At 44.0% G+C, this 17,884-nt stretch overlaps 2 protein-coding genes across 5 annotated transcripts in view; both read left to right on the forward strand.

Annotated features, from left to right (window-relative positions):
* LOC108413570 (noelin-2-like) overlaps positions 1-5,170 on the forward strand; it is a 28,462-nt gene extending 23,292 nt beyond the window's left edge. The window contains exons 5-7 of the mRNA XM_017686161.2: positions 409-515; positions 1,752-1,866; positions 3,382-5,170. Of these exons, the coding sequence (XP_017541650.1) occupies positions 409-515; positions 1,752-1,866; positions 3,382-3,944 (785 nt within the window). The 3' untranslated portion in view covers positions 3,945-5,170. The remainder of the gene's footprint in view (positions 1-408; positions 516-1,751; positions 1,867-3,381) is intronic.
* A 1,930-nt stretch (positions 5,171-7,100) lies between these two features.
* Positions 7,101-17,671, forward strand: LOC108413569 (gastrula zinc finger protein XlCGF57.1-like). Of its 4 annotated transcripts, none has more exons than XM_017686160.2 (3): positions 7,101-7,150; positions 9,094-9,246; positions 15,439-17,671. In XM_017686160.2, exons 2-3 carry the CDS (start codon positions 9,159-9,161, stop codon positions 17,211-17,213), a joined length of 1,863 nt encoding a protein of 620 aa, XP_017541649.1. In that variant the 5' UTR covers positions 7,101-7,150; positions 9,094-9,158; the 3' UTR covers positions 17,214-17,671. The 4 variants fall into 4 exon arrangements, with proteins under 4 accessions (XP_017541649.1, XP_017541647.1, XP_017541648.1 ...); XM_017686158.2 differs by having other exon boundaries at positions 7,110-7,263; XM_017686159.2 differs by lacking the exon at positions 7,101-7,150 and adding an exon at positions 7,286-7,455.
* Positions 17,672-17,884: the final 213 nt, after the last annotated feature.

Genomic DNA, 17,884 nt, shown 5'->3' on the forward strand with positions numbered 1-17,884 from the left:
CTGCCAACCTAGATGTGACTTCAGTCAAATAACCCCTTAGTTGGGTAGAGCATTTGATTCAGGTGCCTGAAGGGAAATGGAGGCCAAATCCATTTCCTCAAACCCATCTGTATCGACAGAAGCTAAAGCAATGCAAAGTACCTAGAAAAAATTGGAACAGAATACAAATTGGCATCATTGAAGAACAGTCTGTAGAAAAGACACGGACTATGAAAGGGTCAATGGAGCCAAATATCAACCTAATTTGCCCAACAGCAGAACAGTAGAAAATATAATGGATGGACAAAGTGTTGCAGACAGTCATGATTAGCCCCTCCCAGTCGTATCCATGTGTTTGTGTTTTGGTCTAGTCCATGTGTTTTCTGTTTTGGTTCTTAGTCCAGTTCTGTGTATGTTTTTTGGCCCCAGGTTGTGGTAAGCTGACAGGAATCAGTAACCCGGTCACCATCCGGTCTTTTGGTTCCCGATTTGGCTCATGGATGATGGACAGCATGATTTCCAGCTCTGATAACCGAGTAAGCCCCACTCTCTGACATCATAAAACCAATCTCATCTCCAATCCACACTTTTAAAATTGGGGTGATAAAGTTTTATGTGAGTAGTACCATAGAACAAAGTTTGAAAGAGATTTCTAATTGTGAAAACTTAAGTTATAAAAAACCTTTTGCATAATGCATGCCTGCCGAAACAACGACGGGCAAGGCAGCATTTGACTCACATTTAAGGCACTCCCCAGTTTCAGTCTCCATTCCCCAAGCACTTTAGCCGAGCGCGCTAACGTTCCACCTCCTAATAAACAGCCCTACGTTCAGCTCCGCCTCCTCATTATTCACCACCATCACTGTAATATTTCATCATCTACATTAACTCAGGAAGGTGATCAGAGGGGCGGTGGAGTTCGAGTCGGCAGCGTCTGAGATGTTTAAAACGCAGAGTTAGAAGAGAAAAACATCTCCCAGTGAAAGCCGCGTTTTACAGTAGGAATAAATGGAGCTCATTATTCTGGTAGTGAACTACGCCACCTGACTCAGCCGCCTCAAAACCAGAGAAACAGGCCTTAAACAGAAGTTAGGACCCTGTTGGGGTTCATCCTAAAGTTAGGACAGGATTTAGGAGGTTTAGTCTAGTTAGGATGTTTTGTGTGATGCTGTTTTCTGATCTTGAGTTAATGATGAGATTATGAAGCTGGGAACTGTTATTCTGGAATAGCTACTGTCCTGAATTCAGTCATCATGGAGACTAAACAGACAAGATTTCAGAGTTAAGATGTTTCTAGTATTCGGCTCCTGGACAGTTTAGATCAAACTCTGCACTCCTGGTATAAACCAACCTTCGCTCACATGTTTTGATGGAACTGAAGAATGAGGATATGCTTTACTGTCCAAGCTGCTTTAGCTGAAATGAGGGTATAAGGGTAATGAGGGTATTTTTTCAACACAAATGTGCATAATGTTGGTCATCACTGTGACTATTCCCTGATTGTATATTTCATATAGAGCTCTTCTGACCTACATCATCTTTTTCGTGTCTCCATAGAAACCAGACTGATAACGACATCTGCATGTAAATGCATGATACCATTACTGAAAGCTTTCCTCTTTCTCATTTCTCATCCTCTGTTTCCCTCCACTCTCATCACACTGCATGAGCACAAGAGTCTGCATCAAAATCATCTAAATCAGAAGCCTGCAAACTGAAGCTTCTTGTTCTCTGAGTAACTGAACATGGTTTAATCTCTTTATCCCCCTTAGGTCTGGTCGATGGACGGATACTTTAAGGGCAGGCGTGTGTTAGAATACAGATCGCTCAGCGACTTCACCAAAGGCCAGAACTTTGTGGTGCATCAGCTTCCTCATCCGTGGGCAGGTATAATTTTGCGAAAAAAAAATTTAGTTTCCCCTCTGGCCACTTTTGCTTCTTTAGCTTCAGCACTGGAGCTATGAGGCTAATGTAATGAACCCATAATGGAAGCTTCCAGAGATGTGGACTCGAGTTATATGACTTGGACTTGAGTCCAACTCGAGTCACGAATTTCATGACTTGATACTCTACTCAAGAAAATTGAGAGACTTGTTACCCAACTTTGACTTTAACACCAGTGACCCAGACTATTACTAGAACTTCCGCTTTATGACTCAGACTGAAAACCCAAAGTAGAAGAAGCAAGGAGAGGGTCTGACTGCAGATGGCCACACAGTCGGCTCCTTTTCATGTGAATGGATTCTTTTTCTGCCGCAAAGTGAATAAACAGCAGCAGCATCAGATGTCTGTCCCTGAGATTATTATTCAGTGTTGTGGCCTTAAATTAGTGAAGAAAGCAGGCTGACTTGTTTAGGACTTGAAGACTAGGATTATTGACTTGGGACTCAACTTGAGACCCCCCTGTATTGACTCAGGACTTGAACTGAGACTTGACTCTCTTGACTTGGGACTTGACAGGACTTGAGTACCAATACTTGTTACTAGCAATTTGGTGACATGCTCCCACCTGTGGAAGCTTCCATCTCAACAATTTTGAACCCATTTTACACCAGATACAGTAACTGTGCTGCTTAATGAGCAGAGTTGTGTGTCTGTGTGTCTGTTTGTATGTCTGTTTTTGACACTTGTCATGTTGCACAATAGGCCCACAATGAAAACAGCAGGCAGTTACACACAATATGTCCCAAAGTATCTAGACTGCTTTCTATCAGAATTCACTTATGAGTGACTTCAGCTATGTTAAGGTGCACCCATTGTTCACACAACAGAATAGCATTGGCCAATAGATTGGGACGCTCTGGCGTCTATGCCTTTGGAATGAGGTCATGACTCAGACTTGAGCCTTGTGAAATTTCAGCATAAAAAAACACAGCAGGTTAAATTTAAGAATGAATGTGGAATGAATGCAACCTTTAGCCAATGTGACTTTTCAGTATAGAAAACTTACTACATACAGTAAATGTAGTATTTAAGAAAGAGGCAAAACAGTTGGTTAGTCTGTAGTCAGCATTCTTGCTGTCTGAACAAATGCAGTCATGTTGCAGTGATGTGGTCAGCTAATCTAGCTGAAGTGTTTGTAAGTTTCAGATTGCATTCTTTAAAATTTGAGGTGAATTAGCTGTTTGCAGCAGAGCGCCTTTGGCTTGCTGTGCATGCAGTGTTGCTTGTGGTATAAAGTCTCCTTTATATGTAACAGTTTGTCATACAGGGCCAACTGCCAAAACCCAAATTAAACCTAAACCTACATAAAGAAGAATTTCCAGTGGTGCTGCAGTTTATTCCAATACTACACATTAAAAAATAAATGGTTCTTTGAAGGTACTTTAATTGAAATACTGGCTCAAGTCATAGACACTGTTTAAAATTCCTGTTTTTGCTCTGTGTCTGTCCCTCTCACAGGTACAGGTCATGTGGTTTATAATGCCTCTCTGTACTATAACAAACACCAGACCAACATCATCGTCCAGTACCACCTGCATTCCCGGACCGTTTTGATGCAGCGTAACCTGGGCCAGGCTGGCTACAACAACACCTTCCCCTATTCCTGGGGCGGATCGTCCGATATCGACCTCATGGCTGACGAGACTGGCCTGTGGGCGGTTTACACCACCATTCCCAATGGAGGGAACATGGTGGTGAGCCGTCTGGACCCTGTAACCCTGGAGGTGGTGAAGTCCTGGGATACAGGGTTCCCCAAACGAAGCGCCGGAGAGGCGTTCCTGATCTGTGGGACTCTTTATGTCACCAACTCCCACCTGGCCGGAGCCAAAGTGCACTTTGCGTACCACACAAACACGTCTTCATACGAATACACAGACATTCCCTTCCATAATCAGTACTCCCACATCTCCATGCTGGACTACAACCCCAGAGAGCGGGCGCTCTATACGTGGAACAACGGCCACCAGGTGCTCTATAATGTCACGCTCTTCCACCTGATCAAAAGCATCACAGACACTTAGACACCAAACCCAATGAGGAGCCAAAGGACGAGGAGAAAACTAAAGAATTAGGGATGTCCCAGTCCGACTTGAACAATCAGAACCAGAGGTGATCATGAGATTTTCATTTTATCATACTAGTCATGTTCAGTCCTGTTTCCAACCTTGAATCCAAAGTTAGCAAATATGGTTTTGCCATACACTCAATTTATAGTACTGAGCAAAAACCAGAGAGTGCCCTTCGTTTGTTTAATGTCCAGTCAAAATGGTACAAATTCTTCATTCTTCAGGAGATGTTTATAAGCCATCCCACCGCCGTCTTTTAAAGATCAGAGTATGAACTTCGTCTCCTCTGCAGACCAGTTTCTGCTCTGCCGTGTTCAACGGTATAAACTCTCACTAGTGCATCGTGACTCACATGCAGAACGGCCTTAAACTTTCTGATACAGGCGTTTACATGGATATTATTATTCTTCTATAGATTAGATTAACAGATTATTAACAGGATTACCCACCTTGTTCAATCAGAAACTATATTCCGATTGGCCTCAATTGGACTAGACTGTTCCGGTTAAGCTGTTCTGGCTATTTCTTTTACTAAAGCAGCTCTTTCACCATCTAACATATATCTTATTAAACTGATTCAGCATCAGCCAACACTCTGGCTGGGACATCCCTAAAGAGGATGGATGGGCAGGAGATTAGAGAAACGTATGGAAATGATGCAATCAGGAACGCTGAAATATTACTGTGGGAAGTCGGTGGAAGAAAGTGGGGCAGATGAATGCAAGAAGGACTTTTCTAACAAATGTGAATGCATAACTGAAAAATACAACAGCCACATTTCCAGCCCTGGAGCCAAAGCCAATCAGTCGTAGCAACCAGAAGTGACATTTTTAGAAGTTGTATCTCAGTTTACCAATCAGCATTTTATTGTAACCTTTAGAAGTCTGAAAAGCAAAGTTTTGCTAAACCACAACTACTTAAATGTAATGAAACCATGTTGTAACTACATGGTAATTACCACATTAATAAACCATAAACACAGTTGGAGGTCTGAGTCTGGCTCCAAAGAGGAAATATGGCTGTTGGTGAAAACTCCTGAATGGTGCATTACACTGAAACCTGTTAAACCTGTGTGTTCATGATCGTGAATGTCCATGTCGTGTGGCCTTGTTTGCTGCTCTGATGTTCTGTCTGCATGGAACCGGCATCTTCAAATGAGCATTAAAGGTGAAATCTCAGCATCTGGTGGTGGTGTGTGGTGTGTGTGTGTGTGTGTTTTTCTTTTTTTTTTTTTTTCCTGGAGGCAAGCAGCAGAGCTAGATGTGTTAAGACAAAAATATCAATTTAAAAAGCGAATTTTGAGCCACTGAAAAGGGTCTGAATTTCACCCCAGAGTTAAGTTACAAATAATTCATAGTGGGCACTGAATGACTTTTAACAGATACTGAATAATTCATTGTAAATACTGTATGATTTATAGTAGTTACTGACTAAATCATATAGAGATTACCAAATAATTCATAGCCGATAAAGAATAAGAGCAGTTACTGAATCATTTTTAGTAGTTACTAAAAAATTTGTAGCGGTTACCAAATAATTTATTAGTTATTCAGTAAGTCATAGACGGATCATAAACTGAAGAAAAAATTAGAATGGGTTCTTACACTGACGGAAAAGATTGCCAACTTAAATGAATGAGAAATGGAGCTCTCCCAAATGTTTGTTCTCAAGATGGAATTGTTATTGTATGTCCCATCTTAGGAACATGACAGGGAATGACACACGAATGTTAAGAGATTTGATGTGCTACAAAAAATGTGCCTTTTTTGAAACTCCAAGCAATATATAATTTGAGAAATTCATAGTGTTTACTGAATAATTCAAAGTAGACACTGAATAATTCATATTAGCTACTGACTAGTTTACAGTAGATACTGAATAATTAATAGTAACTACTGAGTAAGTCATTACTTAATTTATTATAGTTACTAAATAATTCACATACTTCCGGTGGAAAGGAGCAGCCCCCACACCACTGTAAATCAATGGGGAAGGTGTTGAAAGAGTCCCTTCCTTCAGATTCCCCGGCACACAAATCTCTGAGGATCTCTCCTGGACCACCAACACCATGGCAGTGGTCAAGAAGGCACAGCAGAGGCTCTACTTCCTAAGAATTCTCAGGAAAAACAACCTTCAGGAGGAGCTGCTGGTGTCCTCCTACTGCTCCACCACTGAGAGCGTGCTGACATACTGCATCTCAACGTGGTCCAGCAGCTGCTCAGTGGCAGAGAGGAGAGCACTGCAGGGGGTCATAAACATGGCCCAGAAGATCTTCAGCTGCCCACTGCCCTGCATGGAGGACCTGTTCAGCTCCCGCTGCCTCAGCAGGGCAGCCAACATCCTGAAGGACACATTTCACCCGGGACATCATCTGTTTGACCTGCTGCGCTCTGGTAAACGCTTTAGGTCCATCCCATCCCGGACAAACAGGCTTAAAAACAGCTTTTACCCCAGAGCCGTGCGGGAACTGAACACTTCCAAACCCACTGACAGGGGCTTTCTATAGAACACTGGTCTCAGTAGAACCGACTGAACTCCACTACTTCTCTTTACTGGCACCGACTTCATAGGACACCTTACACTGTTCCACTCCACCTCTGTCCTAGTTATTATTCACTTGTTCTCGAGTGTGTGTGATCTGTAATCTATAATCCGTATTCTTTCTGTGCAATATCATGATCCTATAAGCTTTCAGGGAATATGCAACTACAGCTGCCACCTCACCCGTCTACTGTCTATTGCCTGTTTTAGAATATATAGTTTTATAGTCCTTTTTCTTTCTATTTAAGGTGTTTTATACTTTTCTCCTTAATTCTGCACTCTACATATTTTGGCCTTGTGTTTAACTGCTCTGTATGTAGAAAGTGCCGTTGGACTGCGCTCAACTTGACAAAGGCATCTCATCTCATCTCATCTCATCTCATCTCATCATGGTAGTTACGGAAATATGAGCTCTCCCAAAAGTTTGTTCCCCGAGCCATAAATAACTTCATTTTTCGCCAGCTTTGTTTTTTGTTCCGTGGTGCCTGTGTTTTATCGTCAGCGTGTGTTTTGTGCCTTCTCTTTGATTCTTTAAAAAACCCAGCGAGCGTGCGGACCCCCCCGTTTCAGTGATGGTACGTTCCTGAGGGACGCGAGCGCCGTTTCTCCGCGGAGCTGCGGTAAATAACGCGGATTACCGACTGATGACCGGGTTAACGCGGGTTCTGCTCGGACCGCGGCGTGGCGAGGTCATTAAGCCGGTCCCGGCGGCGTCGCTCTGGCGCCACAGCAGGTTCTCCTCCTTTCTTCGCCAGCGGCAGCCAGGACGCCAGTTGCTAGCAAAGCTGCTAACGCAGCCCAGCAGCGTTTTAGAAGTTACGAAAAGAAGATTTCGCTCAAAATATCTCAGTTTACAGTACGAAACGCTTCAACACCCGATTAATGCGCGAATCTGTGGTGGCTAAGACAACGTTGGGTATCCACGGTAACAGTTTTAACTTGAGCCACGGTGCATTATGGGCAATGTAGTTTTAGGCCCCCAAACTGAATACAGAGGCTACATTGTTTTCCCTGTAGTACAGAGTCTGTGGTTAGGGCTCAGTTTGTCTGGCTCATTTACCCAGAATACTGTGAAGCTTACATAACTTAACCGATTGCGGAAGAACGCTGTAAATAGCGAGGTTCAGTTATGGGTTTATTTCTGTGTCATCAGCTGTTGGTGAGGTTGGCAAACGTTCAATAAAAAACTCTTAAAGATGGTTCTTCAAGGGTGTTTAGTAAAGAGTGGTTCTGTTTAGAACCATGTGTTCTATGTAAAACCGTTTTGGTTCTTTGCACGAAATGCTTCTTCAGATTCATAGAGAATGTTGTATATGGTTCTGTATCGGTACCAAAAAGGGGTTCTGCTGTTGTAACAAGCTTCACCATCAGACTGAAGAACCACCTCGCCATGCAAAGAAAAAAAAAAACTATTTAAGCCTGAAATTGTTCTATTAGGAACCATTCCCTTTACTGAAGAACCCTTGAAGAACTGTTTTTAAAGAGTGTAATGAGATGTAAAGATCTTCTGCATGATTGAGAACACTGGAGGCCACCATTAGTGAAGCTAAGGTTGTCTTCTATAACAATCTTTAAAAGGTGGCGATCAATACCCAACCAGCCAGTCAAGGACGTCTGTAGTAGTCCTTGACCTGGAGCAGCCATGGCATATTGGGGTTGGAACTAGGCTGTGAAGGTTGGTCTTCAGGACCAGCGTTGGGGACCACTGGCTTTGACTCCATGTCAGACATCATATTCCATCATCATTACAAATAATTCCAATGAAATAATAACACATTATAGTAATAATAGACATTTAAAGTGTTTTGTGTGTTTTAATCCCACCACCTGCAGATGTTTGATCAGTTTGGCAACTTCTATGTATTGTGAATGCACTGTATATGATGAACATTGGCATCAGAAGCCGAATAAGTAATATTTCAGGCAGTGGAAAAGTAGACCTCACTGCTGTTGAACAAAACCTCGTATCTCCAAAATGGTAACCTGTAACTTTACAGGAGAAGGAAAAAACATGCTTTACTTTTAGTGTAAGTCAATGGAACCAGGCGTCTTTCGTAGTCATTTTGGGTTGTTTCTTTTGGTCCATTCGTCATGACATTTGCACACAATATAAAGGGTAACGGGCATTTTCAAACTGTCAGAAACTGAAAAATACAGAAATGGAAGAACAAGGTTTTGTTCTGACAGCAGCAAACTAGTACCTTTTTATAGTCAGCAATGGCAAGTAAACTGGATAATCAGTGCTGTGTTTGAGATACTCAACAGTTGAGCACAAAAGTGTAAAAAGTGACAAAATGATAACTCATTCAGATTTAAGCTTTGTTAAAAACCCACCAGGTTCATGACAGACCTGCTAAAATTCTGTCCACCAGCCAAAAACGCTTTTCTCTTCCCAGTCCAACTTCAATCCACGCAAACCTGCCACTTAAAAATGGAATTTTTCATTGAACGTGCTCACAGCATGTAATCAGAACAGTTCACCATCGTGTGTAGTAATTCAGATTTCATATTCTGAGAGGAAAAGGAAACTCCAATCATGTTTCTTCTTCTCAATTTGTTTCAGACATTTCAGAGTTTTGACCAGACAAATTCACTCCAGCACGGCGTGTTTGGCAAGACAAATCAGTAATGATGTCTCATGTTAAAGAGGAGTGTGAGGATATCGGTGTCATGGAGGCGTCTGGACTGAAGGTGGAAAACAAAGGGATGGAGAAAGGTCAGTATGGATTCTATGTGGATGAAAGAGATCAGTGGTTCTTGACTCAGAATCTCCAGACAGCCTGCGTTTTTACTTGCACCAGTTGCCGATCTTACTTGCCAATCCCTCCAGAAATCTGCAATCATAAATTCATGCAAGCGTCACAATATTTGAAAAAGTCTTGCAGGTTTGTCCAGTCGCTGCATTATTTCCACATTATATGCGGTGATGAGTGCTGGGATGATGAGTATTTTTGAAATACCACTAAGCCAGGACTAAAAAGTTGATAGTGATATTTTTCTGATTTGAAACTACAGGTATTCTACCATAAGAATAAACAGCTGATGTATTGCCTTAGAAACTCTGCAGGTAACAATATAATTTGTTCTACTATTCATGCTTTTGTCACATCTAGACTGGATTATTGTAATGCAGTGCTGCATGGCCTCCCTACTCTGCTTCTAAATAGATTGCAGTATGTACAATATTCTGCTGCCAGGGTTCTGACCCATAAAAGATCTTGGGAATCTATTAGACCCACGTTAAAGCATCTTCACTGGCTTCCAGTACAGTAATGTATACAGTATAAATTACTGGTGCTGGTTTTTAAATCTCTTCATGGACACGCCCCTGCATATCTAGTAGCCTGCTATAGATCTATGTTCCTCCACGGAACCTTCGCTCCTCAAATTTGCACCTCCTTGCAGTCCCGACTGTTAAAATGGACTCCCACTGGAGCTGTGTACCTGTTTTTGTTATAACAATTGTTTTATCTCTTGTTTTTATGTTTGTTGTTTTTTGCACTCTTACTGTACAGTGTTCTTGAGTCTCTTGAAAGGCACTTAATAATAATAATAATAATAATAATAATAATAATACATTTTATTCATCATCATCATCATTATTAATAATCATTATTATTAGTGTGGCACTAGATGGCAATGTTGATCTTTTGTGTTTGTCACTGGCGTGAAGAACTAAGATTAGACCACTAGTGGTCACTAGCCCTTCTCCTGGGGATCTGCTTTCCTGCCGAGTTTAGTTATAACCTGCATCAGAAATGCTGCCTCCTCCTAGCCTAACACTAATCTGTCTGAACCAGCCAATCAAGGACTTCTGTAATGGTTCATTAGCTGAACCAAATGTGGCAGATTGTGTTTGGAGCTAGGCTCTGCAGGAAGATGGGTCTCCTGGACCATGATTGATGAACTGATACTCCCTTTCATACCTCAAGTTGCGGACGTAACAAATGGTTTTAATAAAAGAACCTTTTATATGTGGTAACTAGTGCCAGGATTATGAGTGCTGCTGCAGAGCTTCAGCGATGGTCAGTAATTAACTTTTTTAAGCAGCCGGCTGTGTCTTTCAAACTGAAAACACCCACAGAGTTAATCTTCCTCTTCGTCATCTTGCAAGTACATCAGAGAGAATATTTCAGTGCATTTAAAATCACATCTGGCTTATCATCCATAAAACTCGACTTGGTTTGAAAAGACCTCATGATGACTAAAATTCAAACTAACTTTAAGGATAAAAAATGCTTTCATCGTCATCTATCATCTTAAACTGCTTGATCCAGCTTGGGTCGCGGTAGGAGTTGGGAGAGCAGAGAATCCCAGATGACCCTGCCCCCCGCAACGTCCTCCAGCTCATTCTGGGAGACCCCCCACCACTCCCAGGCCAACTTGGAGTTGGAATCCCTCCAGCAGGTCCTAGGATGACCTTGGAGCTTCACATCCTACCACGTAGAGTGCAGCCTGCCACCCTGCAAAGAAAAATTTCTGCTGCTTGTACTTGCAATCTCATTCCTTCAGTCATCCAAAACGTAAAGTTGAGGCTTTTAGGTGAGGTTTGGGATGTAGACCAACCTGTATACAGAGAGCTGTGTTTTATGGCTCAGCTATAAGTTATATATCAGCCATAATAATTAAATTCCTCCAAATGGGGCAGGTCCTTTACCCTTACCTGGAGGGGGCATGCCATCCTTTTCCAGGCTAGGCTAGGTTAGGCTAGGACCATGGAGGACCATGGGAAACTGCAGAGGCATGTTAGCCATCACAGCCCCACAGAATCCAAAGCCAAACAATTTCTGAGTGAATCCATCCACCTCCAGTGACCTCCACCAGGGAAACGAGGTCTGATATTCCAGAAGCCTCTGGCCCTGACTCCAATGAGGAAGGCATGTCTCTTGAGTTTAAAACTCTCTAAGAGCTTCTCCTTCCACCAACTGACAGTATCCTCATTTGAAATAAGTTTCTTCACCCCCACTGAGTACAGCTTGGGTGAAGCCTGGCCACTTCTGTTCCAGATTTTGCTTCATCTTCATATTGCTTCAGTCCTTAAAGGCCTCCTTCAGCTTGCTGGCCTCCCTCACCACCAATGTCCACCAGAAGGTTCTTGGGTTGCCACCCTGACATGTACGAACAAGCTTTTGGCCATAGCCATGCCTGTTGGCTTCCAAAATGGAGATTGGATAGGGTCTGTTCATTCTACATGTCCCTGTCCTCTTCCGGAACATGAGAAAAGATCTCCTGGGGGTGGGAGTTAAAATCATTCCTCACAGGGACGCCTGCTAGCCATTCCCAGCACACTCTCATTATTTGCTAGTCTTCCTTGCCATCTGATCCAACAGATGTTTATCACTTGACAGCACAGCACTTCTCTTCACCTGAGTGTCTAGAACATATGGTCCCAATTTAAATGAAATGACACAGTCGATCATTGACCATTGACCCAAGGAGCTCTGGTACCAAATACACTCATGAACATTCTTGTATTCAATCTTGGTATTCTTTATGGACAATCCATGACTAACACAGAGATTCGATAACAGTTCACCATTCACCTGATCACCCCACTCCAAGTTTCCCAGTCATTGCCAACATGAGCATTAAAGTCTCCCTGTATGACTATAGAGTCTGTAGGACAGTCAGAGTTTTCCTCCCTGTGATTTTAATTTGCAATTCTCTCATCCACTGGAACAAGCTCCAACTGCACAGGAGCTAGCTGGGGGCTTGTGAGTATCCCCAGATGCCCAGGCCTCCCTCTCCCCCGCCACCTCCTCCAGCTTTTCCGGAGGGATACCGAGGCATTCCCAAGACAGTCGAGAGATATAATCAACGTGTCCTTGGTCTTCCCTGGGGTCTCCTCCCCGTCGGACATGTCTGGAACACCTCCCTAGGGAGCTGTCCAGAGGCTATCCTTACCAGATGCCCGAACCACCTCAACTGGCTTCTCTCAACGTGGAGGAGCAGCGGCTCTACTCCAAGCTTCTCCCGAATCGCCAAGCTTCTCACCCTATATATATATCAGTCCAGTGACCCTGCGGAGAAAGCTCATTTCGGCCGCTTGTATCCACGATCTTGTTCTTTCGGTCACTACCCAAAGCTCGTGACCATAGGCGAGAGTCGGAACGTAGATTGACCGGTTAATTGACAGCTTCGCCTTCTGGCTCAGCTCTCTTCACCATGACAGACCAGTATAGGGTCCACATTACTGCAGATGCCGCACCAATCTGCCTGTCAACCTCTCGCTCTGGCCTTCCTTCACTCGTGAACAAAATCCAGAGATATTTAAACTCCTCCACTTGGGGCAAGAATTCATTCCCGACCTGGACAGAGCATTCCACCCTTTTCCAACATGGTCTCAGATTTAGAGGTGATTTTCATCCCAGCTGCTTCACGCTTGGCTTGCAAACAAGACCACATCATCCGCAAAAAGCAGACGTGAAATCCTGAGGCCACCATACTGGACACTCTCCGCCGCTTGGCTGTTCCAAGAAATTCTGTCCATAAAAGTTATGAACAGAATCGGTGACAACGGACAGCCCGTCCAACCCTACACAGGCTCCCCCAAGGCACGCGGTTGAAGGCCTTCTCTAAATCCACAAAACACATGTGGACTGGTTGGGCGAACTCCCACGGACCCTCCAGGTCCCTGGTGAGAATAAAAAAGCTGGTCCAGTGTTCCACGACCAGGGCAAAACCCTTATTGTTCCTCTTGTAGCTGAGATTCGACTATCGGTCGGACTCTCTTTTCCAGTACCCCTGCATAGATCTTACCGGGTAGACTGAGAAGTGTGATCCCCCAGTCTTTCTTAAAAAGAGGGACCACCAGCCTGGTCTGCTATTCCAGGGGGACCGCCCCAGATGTCCACACAATGTTGCAGAGGCGTGTCAGCCAAGACAACATCCAGAGCCCTCAGGAATTCCGGGCGGATCTCATCCATCCCTGGTGCTCTGCTACCAAGGAGTTTTCCAACCACCTTGGCTACCTCAGCCTGAGTGATGGACGGACCCTTGCTCGGATCTCCAAGCTCTGCCTCCTCTGGGGATGGATCGTTGGTGGGATTGAGAAGATGCTTGAAGTATTCCTTCCACCATCCAATGACATCCCCTGTCAAAGTCAGCAGCCCCCCAGCCCCACTGTATACAGTGTTGGTTGGGAACCGCTTTCCTCTCCTGAGGCACCTGACGGTTTGCCAGAACCTTCTTGGTGCCTGTCGATAGTTTTTGCCTCAGCAACCACTGAAGCCGCAACCCGCGTGGCCCTTCAGTACTCATCTTTTGCCTCCAGAGTCCCACAAGCCAACCAGGCCCGATTATGATTCTTTCTTCAGCTTGACTGCCTCCTTTACCCGAGGTGTCCACCAACCGGTTCAGGGATTGCCGCAACGACAAGCACCTACAACCCTGCTGCCACAGCTCTGATGCGCTGCATCAACAATGGAGGCACGGAACAGGGCCCGCTTAGACTCAATTTCACCGGCGTCCCTCAGTATACGGTTGAAGCTTTGTCGGATGTGGGAGTTAAAGATTTTTCTGGTAGGTTCCTCTGCCAGACATTCCCAACAAACCCTCACAACACGTTTGGGTCTGCCAGGTCTGTCCGGTATTTTCACCTGCCATCTGATCCAACTCACCACTAGATGGTGCTCGGTTGACAGCTCCGCTCTTCACCTGGGTGTCCAAAACACATGGTTGCAAATCCAATGACACAACTACGAAGTCACTCAACGAACTGCGGCCTAAGGTGTTTTGATGCGATGTGCACCTATGCACACCTTTGTGTTTGAATATGGTGTTTGTTATGAACAGACTGTGGCGAGCAAAGAACTCCAATAAAAAAACACCACTCGGGTTCAGATCGGAGAGGCCGTTCCTCCCAATCACGCCCTTCCAGGTCTCACTGTGATTGTCCACGTAAGGGTTGTCGCCCAGAAAGACAATGGAGTCCCCACAGGGGGCACTTTCCAGTACCCCCTCCAGGGTTTCCAAGAAGGCCGGGTACTCCGAGCTGCCGCTTGGTGCATAAGCACAGACAACAGTCAGAGCCCATTCTCCAACCTGAAGGCGCAGGGAAATAACCCTCTCGTCCACCGGAGAAAACCCCAACGTACAGGCGCTGAACCGGGAGCTATGAGTAAGCCCACTCCTGCCCGACACCTCTCACCCTGGACAACTCCAGAATATAGTAAGTCCAACCCCTCTCAAGAGAGTCTGTTCCAGAGCCCCTGTCATGTGTGGAGGTGAGCCCAACTATATCTAATTGGTATCTCTCAGCTTCATACACTAGCTTGTGCTCTTTCCGTACCAGAGAGTTCACGTTCCATGTTCCGAGAGCCAGTTTCAGTACCCAAGGATTGGAACGCCAAGGCCCCCGCCTTCGGCCGCCACCCGATCCACATTGCACCGGACCCCCGTAAGCACCTCTCCCATAGGTGGCCCGGCCACCAGGCGCTCGATGAGGAGCCCCTCCCCCAGGCCTGGCTCCAGGGTGAGGCCCTGGTAACCCTAATCCGGATGAGGGAAACTGGGTCCTGATGGTCTCCGGGGTTATATGGGGTTTTTGGTACACATTGGTTATTCATTTTACAATTACATTTAAATTGTGTCTTAAGTGATGCACAGTCTACATAACATGCTAAAAGTATATATAAATATATAACATTATATATAAAAGCATATAATATGCCGCCATAGGTGTGCACACCAGATATAAACCAGAGTTAACAGAGAATGTGTTAACTGCTGTCATTTTGAAAGAGTGAATCACGATCATGTTTGTTAGGTTTAATGAAACCCTGAATTCAGATACAGAACTCTGGTCTACAGTGGTTTTATTACTTGGCTGGAGCTGTGTTTTTTTTCTTTTTTATTTTTGCAGGAGTGCTTTTCCACATCAGTAAAACAATCTTTTCTTTCATTATAGGACACATATTCCAAGAATACATTAAAGAGGAGTTCAAACTGGAAGTGGAGCCATTTGAGGAAGAATGTGCTGCACAAAAATCTGAACAAAGCTCCAGTGATTCCCTCCAGCAGAAAGATCACCTGAGAATTCCTACTGAAGAAGCCAGCGAATGCCACATGGATGTCGATGAAGGAATGAGTTCTCATCAGTGCTCTCAGTGTGAGTGGAGTTTTGAACATTTTACAGATTTAAAACAACATGAAAAAACTCATACTGGAGAAAATCTGTTCGCCTGCTCTGAGTGTGGAAGAAGTTTTACAACATCAAAAAACCTCAAAGTCCACATGATCATACATACTGTGAAAAAGCCCTTCACCTGCACTTACTGCGGAAAAGGCTTTTCAACATCAAGCTACTGTAAAACCCACATGATGATTCATACTGGAGAAAAGCCTTTTACCTGCGTCCAGTGTGGGAAGAGTTTTTTGACCTCGGCGCACTATAAAACCCACCTGATGATTCATACTGGAGAGAAGCCTTTTAGCTGCTCCGATTGTGGAAAAGTTTTTTTAACATCAGGCCACCTTAAAACCCACATGATGATTCATACCGGAGAAAAGCCTTTTACCTGCACTCAGTGTGGGAAGAGTTTTGTTTGTTTCGCAGAGTTAAAAGCACACCAAAGGATTCACACTGGAGAAAGGCCTTTTGTCTGTTCTGAGTGTGGAAAGACATTTAGAGTAAAAAGAAACTTAAAATTCCACCTGATGATTCATACTGGAGAAAAGCCGTTCTCCTGCTCTGAGTGCAGAAAAACCTTTTCAAACTCAAGCCACCTGAAAGCCCATATGAAGATTCATACTGGAGAGAAGCCGTTTACCTGCTCTCAGTGTGGAAAGAGTTTTTTTACATCAGCTCACTACAAAACCCACATGGCGATTCATACTGGATTAAAACCATTTGCCTGCTCCGAGTGCGGAAAAGGTTTTTCAAAAACAAGCGATGTTAAAAGACACATGATGACTCATGCTACAGAAAAGCCTTTCACCTGCTCGGAGTGTGGAAAAGGTTTTTTAATTTTGAGCAACCTTAAAACCCACATGATGATTCATACTGGAGAAAAGCCTTTCAGCTGCACTCAGTGTGGGGCAGGTTTCACAACTTCGAGCGCTTTAGCAGGTCACATGTACATACATACGGGAAATAAACCCCATCAGTGCTCACAGTGCGAGAAGAGCTTTGTACGTGTTTCAGAGTTAAAACTACATCTAAGAATTCACACTGGAGAAAGACCCTTTATCTGTTCTCAGTGCGGAAAGACATTTAGAGTAAAGAGAAACCTTCAACTCCACGTTATGATTCATACGGGAGAAAAGCCGTTTTCCTGCTCCGAGTGCGGAAAAGCTTTTTCAAATGCAAGCCACCTGAAATCCCACATCATCATTCATACCGGAGAAAAGCCTTTTACCTGCCCTCAGTGTGGAAAAGGTTTTTCAACATCAACTCATTACAAAAACCACATGAACACTCATACTGGAGAAAAGCCGTACACCTGCACCGAGTGCGGAAAAAGATTTTCAAAATCGAGCGACGTTAAAAGACACATGATGATTCATACCGGAGAGAAGCCATTTGTCTGCTCAAAGTGCGGAAAAGGCTTCTCAGGATCAAGTCACCTTAAAGGCCACATGGTGGTTCATACACGGGAAAAGCTTCATAACTGCTCTCAGTGTGGAAAGACGTATAAGAGTCAGAAAGCATGCCAGAATCACATGATGGTTCACACACAGTGACGTCTTTTTGTTCAGCATGGGGGGTTCATGAAGCAGAATCTTTGGATGAAGTGATGGGGATGGACTTGCCTCTGCAACTATGCAGAAATTTGAAATTATCATATATAACATTTATCTGGATAAATAATTGTTTATTTAAGTAATTTAATGCTTACGGTACACTATATGGTCAAAAGCATCTGACCATCATACCTGCATGAGCTTGTTGGACGTCACATTCCAAAACCATGGGCATGTGGAAATTTGTACCCATTCAGTCAAAAGAGCATTTGTGAGGTCAGACTCTGATGTTGGACAACAGAGCCTGACTCACAAACGACGTTCCAGTTCAACCCACAGGTGTTCAGTGGGGTTGAGGTCAGGGCTCTGTGTAGGCCACTGGAGTTTCTCCACACCATACTCATCAAACCATGGGGCTCAGTAATGCTGGAACCAGAAAGGTTCTTCCCCAAACTGCTGCCACAAAACTGGAAGCATATAATTGTGTAAACCCTTTGTATGCTGCAGCATTAACATCACCCTTCACTAAAACTGAGGGGCCCAAACCCTGAAAAACAGCCCCAGCCCATTATCCCTCCTCCACCAAACTTTACTTTTGGTGAAATGAAATGGCTCTTCAGATTGATGGAGAATGTGTTGTATATGGTTCTATGTAGAACCATTTTGAAAGT

Source organism: Pygocentrus nattereri, chromosome 12, assembly GCF_015220715.1.
Source record: "Pygocentrus nattereri isolate fPygNat1 chromosome 12, fPygNat1.pri, whole genome shotgun sequence".
In the NCBI taxonomy this organism is placed as follows: Eukaryota; Metazoa; Chordata; class Actinopteri; order Characiformes; family Serrasalmidae; genus Pygocentrus; species Pygocentrus nattereri.